Source organism: Coloeus monedula (assembly GCF_965178545.1).
Source record: "Coloeus monedula genome assembly, contig: HAP1_SCAFFOLD_80, whole genome shotgun sequence".
Classification (NCBI taxonomy): Eukaryota; Metazoa; Chordata; class Aves; order Passeriformes; family Corvidae; genus Coloeus; species Coloeus monedula.
The window spans coordinates 658,663-666,153 of NW_028120818.1; the positions used below are offsets into that span (position 1 = coordinate 658,663).

General features: G+C 58.6%; 1 protein-coding gene across 1 annotated transcript; it reads left to right on the top strand.

The window, feature by feature from the left end:
- Positions 1–49: 49 nt before the first annotated feature.
- Positions 50–4,437, top strand: LOC309585611 (maestro heat-like repeat-containing protein family member 7; the record flags this gene model as incomplete). Its single annotated transcript, XM_082303548.1, has 10 exons — positions 50–181; positions 365–513; positions 1,395–1,532; positions 1,806–1,920; positions 2,091–2,228; positions 2,469–2,645; positions 2,774–2,929; positions 3,089–3,190; positions 3,570–3,672; positions 4,316–4,437. 10 exons carry the CDS (start codon positions 50–52, stop codon positions 4,435–4,437), a joined length of 1,332 nt encoding a protein of 443 aa, XP_082159674.1.
- Positions 4,438–7,491: the final 3,054 nt, after the last annotated feature.

A 7,491-nucleotide genomic window follows, 5' to 3' on the forward strand; every position in this document is an offset into this window, starting at 1 on the left:
TCCAGTGAATGATCACAGAGTGAAGACTGACGTGGCAGTGACTGAGGACATGGCCATCACAAACACCGACACCGGAGAGACTCAGGGCATCCCAAATACTGACACTACGCCCATTCCCACTGGGATTCATGCTCCTGAACTGGGTTATTTCAAGGAGAGTGCTGATTCTTCTCAGCAGCAGGTAAGCAGCCTGGGGTCAGGGCTGGAGACTCCAAGGATCGTGTGCCCCCTCAAGCCACGACTGCTGGGCCCCCTCAGCCTTTGAGACCAGAACAGTGAGTCGAGAAGGGAAGCATTTCTTGGGGGCAGCTGGGGAAGTTGCTCCCTTGGACAGTGCTCCAAGTCTTCCCCATGCCTCCTCCAGGTGCCAGCCACGGTGAGGAACATTCACCAGAGTCTCGGGTCCCATGTCACTGTGGGTGCCAGGCTGGGCTTTAACCTTCTGAGGCTGGCTGAAGAGCACCCCGCTGATGTGGTGCTGACCCTCCTGCGCTGTGCCCCATCGTGCGACAGGTACGGGGCCCAGCTGCCTTGAGAGCTCGGGGCTCACCAGCCCTTAGGGCCCATCGCCCTGTGCCGCCTGTCCAATGGGGTCTGCCAGACAGGCGGAGAGCTGCAGGACCCTCGGGCCCCTCTGTTTCCTGAGCCTGCTGCCATGCTCCCTCCCTGCCCCTCAGGGCACCGGGGCTCTGTCACCTGGGCCCCCACAGCTGCACAGGGCATGGTACTGTGACTGAGACGCCCCTGACTCAGAGCTCCGATCCCACAGAGCTGCCACAATGATGTGGAGACTCCTAGGCTTGTCAGGCAGCACACTGGAGAAGGTGCTGCCAACACTGCTCTGTGTGATGGAGGACTGGCCTCTGCACAGCATGTGCACCTCTGATGGGGACGACACACCTGTCCTTGCCCTGGCTGTGAGTTTCTGGAACTGGCCTTTGCTTGCCCCCAAGCTGCTGCTCCAGCAGCTCTCCATCCTCTCCCTGCCTCAAGCACTGGGTGAAACCTGGGCTAGGGGCAGGCTCAGGGGGCACCAGGCCCGGTGCTCCCCCTGCGTCTCCCCTCGGGCCCTGCCACATGGACAGCTCGGCACCGAGCGCTGTCTCGGGCTGCTTCTTTTGCAGGCAACTCTGGGGCTGTGGGTGATTGTCCAGGTGCCTCGGTGCCACGAGGCAGTGAACCTTTACTCCTCCCGCATCTTTGTGGCTCTGCTCTCCCATGTTGTCATCACCACACAGCAGATGCCAGAGGAAGTTGATCACTTCTGGAGAGCGTGCCGGGAGGAACACCGCCTTCCCAGCAACCCCAACAGGTCCCAGTCCTCCTGTCCTTCCCATGCCCTTGTGGCCAGCGCCAGTGCTCCCAGTGTGACCTGGGCTTTGCTCTGCACACAGGTTTGCAGTGCAGGCCATGAAGGCTCTGCTCTGTCGACTGTGCTGTGACAATGAGGTGGTGGCGATGGAGCGCAAGCGTGGCTGGGACACGCTGCTGTGTGCTGACACCCAGCACTATGCAGTGGGGCTGCTGGCCAGGTGAGACCCCCTTCTCCCCACTGCCCCCGGCACTTGTGCCCTGTGCCCACGGTGCCCCACACAGTCCTTGTGGCCATGGGCCAGAGGGCCTGGTCAATGAGGGATGGCCAAGGACGCTGGAAAAGGCTGGAGAAGGGTGCTCAGGAGCAGCCACCTCCCAGAGCACCCACATCCCCTGCAGGGATGCTGGGGAAAGACCAGACCTCTGTGAGTCAGTCCTGGGAGATGTTTGCCCCCCAGCTCACAGCCTTGATGCCTTTTTCCCTCTGCCAGAGAGATGCGCCGGGTCTCCCTTCCCATGTGTTCTGGGATTGCACTCCGCCTGCTTGGGCTGCTGAGCAGGGAGGAGCCACGCTGGGATCTGCCCTTCCTGGCATTCCTTGTGGAGGTGAGCCTGATGCCAGCGCTGCCTCGCTGAGCTGCCTCCCGCCTCTCTGCCCTCTCGTAGCCGCAGCTGCCTGGGACGTGCCCGCGCCCTGCGCTGCTGCCTGGGCCCAGCCCTGGGCGGTTCCGGGCTCCTGCCGGCCGGCTCCCCTGTCACTGCCCTGTGCCTTTCAGCTCCTCGAGTGCCTGGACTTGAGGGAATGCGGTGACAGTGTCCTGGAGATGATGTCCAGGTACCTGCTGAGCGAGTGCACGCAGAGATGTCGCCTGGCACTCAGAGGCCTCGTGGTGCTCAGCAAGGATCCCGCGATGGTGAGAAGGCGGCAGCGGCTGAAGCTGCGCTGGGGAAAGCAGTCACATGGGCTTGGCTGGGCTTCAGGAGCTGAGGCAGCTGCTCCCAGCTCTCCTGCCTCCCGGCTCAGCTGCCCCAGTGCTTCAGGACAGGCCTTTGGCCTCTGGGCCCTGCGGCAGCAGGGTGGGCTTGCAGGGCCAGGGTGGTGTAGGCAGTGCAGCCGTTCATGGCTTCACAGCACAGCCTTGTGTTCCACACAGGCCAGAAGAATGGGCAGCCTGTCCCAACGGCTTGTGGAGCTGCTGGGCGATGCAGATGGAGAGGTGGTCAGGATGTCCCTCTCTGTGTTCATGAATGTGCTGGAGAACAAAGACATCCTGGTATCCAGCACCACCGCCCCGAAACTGGCTGAGGCGCTCCTGCCACTCTTTGAAAATGTAAGGCTCTGTGCCCCCAGCCATAGGCTGGGGTGCTACCTGCAAAACTTCAAGCCTTATGGATTTTCAGGCCTTTTCCTTGGGGAACCTGGAGTAATTGGTCTTAGGGTCTTATCTTTTTCCACCAGGACAACAGCCATGTGCAGCTGTTCTCCATTCACCTCTTCGGCAAGGTGATGGAGTTGGTAGTGGAGGAGGGAAAAAAGCCCCTGGAGAGGATTGTGAGCCAGAGCCTGCTCCTGCTCTTCTTGCACTGCCATGAGGAGAACCGCCACGTGGCAGAGGTGAGGTTTTGTGTGATGCTGCTGCATCCCAAGGACGGAGCTCAGCTGCCTCCTGCCCTGGTACCTCCTGGGCTCCAGCATCCTCCTGGCCTTGGAACAGGGACACGAGTCCTGTGCCCTGGGCTGCGGTGCCATCTCTGTGCCTCTGCTGCTCTCCAGGCCTCGATGGAAACTCTTCTTTGTGCGGCCGGGTTCCTGAAGAGGAGGAATCTCAAGCAACTGCTGAAGAAGGAGCAGCTGTTGACGTTCGCCGAGTGCCTGGTAAAGCCTGACTGGAGAAGCCTGAGGCACAGCCTGGAGAAGCCCAGTGTGTGGGGCTGGCAGCTGTGCCCCTGCCCAGTGCTGCACCAGGGGCGCCAGCCTGCGCCCCACACGCTGCTCCCTTCCCCGGGCTCTGCTCCAGGCTCCTGTGGCCCCGAGCCGGGAGCCGATGGAGCCCCGGCCCCGCTGGGCTGTGGCGCGGGGCGGCACCGCGGCTCCCCGGGCAGCAGCCGGCCCTCGGCCCCCTCCAGAGCCCGGCGCCAGCGGCTGCTGGCCGGGCCTCGGGGCCGTGCGGGCAGGGGAGGCCAGGGCTGGGCGCAGAGAGCCCGGCCAAGGGGCTGAGCCCGCGCCAACCCTTCCCTCCTGGCGCTCTCTGCAGCTGGCAGAGGACAGGAGCCGAGCGGCCGAGCGCCTGCACCAGGCGCTGCCGTTCGTGGAGAGCCCGCAGGAGTCGCTGCGAGAGGCGGCCGTCAGGTTCATCGGTGAGCCACGGGCCCGGGGCCCGTCCCCGCCCCGCCGCAGCTCGGCCCCAGCCCCGGCTGCTGCCCCGGCAGCGGGATCCGGGCCCGGGGCCGTGGAGCCCCGCCTGCCCTCGGGGCCGCTGCCGCCCTCTCGCAGCCGTGCCCTCGGGCGTCAGGATGCGGCGAGGGCCCGGGCTGAGCCCTGCCGGGGCAGGAGAGCGTGTGGCCACGGGGCTGGCAGCGCCGCTGCGAGGGAGCCGTGCCGCGGGGCCGTGACCGCCTCTGTGCTCCCAGGGACTGCCAGGGTGTTCTTGAGGGGGCACAAGGAAGAGCTCCAGGTCCTCAGCGAGGGTGAGTGAGGGCAGCGGGCTGGCAGCGGGGGCTGGCGGGGGCGAGCTGCAATGCCTGGCTCGGGAGCCGCAATCCCTGCCCTGGCTGTGGGGGCTTTGCTCCAAGTGTGGACTCGGGGTGACGTGGGCCGAGCACAGAGAGGTTTCAGGGACACGGTGGGGAGCTTCATGGCCAGCACCTTCTGGCTGATCTCCTTGGCCCCTGCTGTCTTCTGGCCATGGCAGGAGCTGCGTGAGATGGCCCTGGCAGGAAGGTCTGCTTGGATTCCCGCAGATCCAGGCTCTGACCGTGGCTCTGTTCCTGTCTCTTCCAGCCCTTCAAGCCCTGAGGAGAGACGACAGCCCTTCCCAGACAAACATCGTAGTTCAGAAAATATTCAAGGAAAGAGCTGCTGAACTACGTTCATCTGCTGGCTCAGAACCAGAGTCCCTTTAAGCCCTCCAGATATCCTGGAAGATGAGACCATCTGGAGACTAGAATAGAGCAGCTGGAGCTCCAGGCACAGCTGATGCTGGTCACAGCTGAGCCTGTGGAAAGCTCCCATAGCTCCTGCCCTCTCCCTCCCTTTTGACAGCTCCATCCCTCCAGCCCTCAGACCCTGCCCATCCCCTTTTTCCCTCCCAGCTCATCCCTTCGCTTCGCCTCCTATTAATAAACAGTTTGGCTTCTTCACTTGACCTGCATCTCTGTGGTGCTGAAGCAGCCCAAAACCTGAGCCCTGGGACACACAGGCCCCTCCTGCCGCTCTCTTCCGTGCTATTACTGCAACCCTAGGGAATATCACCGTGTCCCGCAGCCGTAGGGAGGAGGAGAGAAGCTCCAGCAGGCAGGAACTGTGCAGCAAGATTGATTTATTTAATTATTTTACAAACTCTTTTATAGACTTTTTTCTTCATAGTCTAATTGGACAAAGGATCAGCCACCCCTTGGGGTGATTGGCTAAAATCCTAAAGCATCCATTGTCAAAATATTTTCTACTGTACTATAAACAAGACTTTTCAAGGCTGCAGCTGTTTGGTTGTTTACATAACTCTGCTACCTCTTCCGTGAGAGAGAAAAGTCTCTCACAGGCTTAGAAAACAGCAAGAAAATCCTTGCTAGCAGCATTTTTGTATCCACACCATGCCATGTTTTGTGCAGAGACACAGAGGAACGAGGGCAGCTCAGGCTGGAAAGGTCCCTGTCCTGAAGGTCCAGTTCCACAACACTGTGGAGTCAGAGGTCTTGCTGAGCACCCTGAAGGCCCTGGATTTTAGAACAGCCAACAGGAGGATGCTCCGGAGGCAGCTGTGAGGGATTCCGTGGCAAGCCTCCATGGAGGGCAAAGGAGCTTGGAATGCTGGAAGTTTTCAAGAGCAGCTTCCTGAAAGCGCAGCAGTGCTGCATCCCTGCCCGGGATCAGGAAGAGGGCAGAACCAGAGACCATCCAGGCTTAACAGTGGCCTCTGGGTGTGTCTACGAGCAAAGGAAGCAGCAGCACGGTGGCCGAGACTCGGACGCGCGGCCATCCCGGTGTCCGGAGCGCTGTCAGGCAGTGTTGGGATCCTGGGGGCGGTTCTGGTCCCCACAAGTGTGGGATCGCAGCCCCTGCTGATGCCTTGAGAGGCCACCTAAAAACAGAGGCTAGACCAGAATAAGGGAATAAAGGTAGGTATTTATTTGAAAGGCCTTCAAAGGTACACCCAGGGTAGCCAGAGGCTACTGCCAAGAGGGACCCCAAGATGGACAACAGGTCACGAGTTCTTCACACTTTTGTAAGTTTGGTTCCTTTGCATATGGGCCAGTTTTGCCCAATTTAGAAAGATATCCTCTGAGGGAAGGCACAACCACCCCTCCCCCGAACCTGGTTCGGGAAAAAATAAATTTTCCTCAAAGGAAAGTGAAGGAGATAATAACTATTTATTTAACAAACACACAGGAAAAGGAAAATAATGCTAAATAATAAAATCTCTCACTGTGGAGAAAAAACCTGTGACAGTGTCAGAGTCCTCCCTTTGGTCTCCTCGGAGCTGGGGCTTGGCCCAGGGCCAGGCCCTCTGTGCCCGGTGGAAAGTCCTCCCGATGTGCTCTGATATTGAAGTAGGCCATCAGAAAAGGAAGAAAATCCAGAATTCCAGGGAAGGAAAAAAAAATTCAGCTCTCAGTCTCCCTTTGGAGAAAAAGAAGCTGAAGAACTGGCCAAAAGCTGACCAGGGAAGCAGCAAGCTGGCTGCCTCCTCCCTCCCCTGCTGCAGCTGGGAAAAAGAAAGTCCCTATCTCTGTGTGACCCTGAACAAGCTGCAAACTGCTTTGAAAAAGTTTTGCTCAGTTTTTCCTTCCCTCTCTCAGGCTCAGTTTAGAGGCATAGAAAGGCAAAAAAATTAATTTCTGGGCATAGGGCAGTGATATGGGATATGCATCATAAAGTCACCCCAAGACATTCCACCCCTTATCCCATATCATTGGCTCAATGCCCAAACTAAGATATTCTAACTCTACACACACACATCAATACATATACATATACATATATATATACAGCTATGTACGAACAGTGACAGTGACCCTCAGCAAGCAGGGGTACCCAGGCATTCCACACTACAGGTGGTTTTCACCCAACAATCAGATCTCCCTGTGGTACACAACGTGTTGTTCCATCTTTCTGCATTACCCACCATGTGCAACCAGGTCCCTGAGCAAAGACAACCCCACGGATGGGTTGGTCTGTACTCGAGGCAGAATTCATCCCCACAGTCTTTCCTAACAGACCTCTGACATGCACTACTGGGGCCTTATCTCCATCTGCTGTATGCAGGGATTCAGACTGGGCTGGACCAGCTCTATTGGTGGAACCTCGGGTGTTAACTAACCAGGTGGCCTTTGCCAGATTCTGTTCCCAATTTTTGAAAGTTCCCCCACCCAGTACCTTCAAGGTGGTTTTCAACAATCCATGGCACCGTTCCACTTTGCCTGCAGCTGGTGCATGGTAAGGGATGTGGTACACCACTCAGTGCCATGTTCTCTAGCCCAGGTGTTTATAAGGCTGTTCTTAAAATGAGTCCCATTGTCAGACTCGATTCTCTCAGGGGTGCCATGCCTCCAAAGGACTTGCTTTTCCAGGCCCAGGATGGTGTTCTGGGCAGTAGCGTGAGGCACAGGGTAGGTCTCCAGCCATCCTGTGGTGCCTTCTACCATTGTGAGCACACAGCGCTTGCCTTGGCGGGTTTGAGGCAGTGTGATGTAATCAATCTGCCAGGCCTCCCCATACTTGTATTTGGACCACTGCCCACCGTACCACAGAGGCTTCACCCGCTTGGCCTGCTTGATCGCAGCGCATGTCTCACAGTCATGGATCACCTGGGAGATACTGTCCATGGTCAGATCCACCCCTCGGTCTCGTGCCCACTTATAGATGGCATCTCTGCCCTGATGGCCTGAGGCATCATGGGCCCATCGAGCTAGGAACAACTCTCCCTTGTGTTTCCAGTCCAAGTCTACCTGTGACACTTC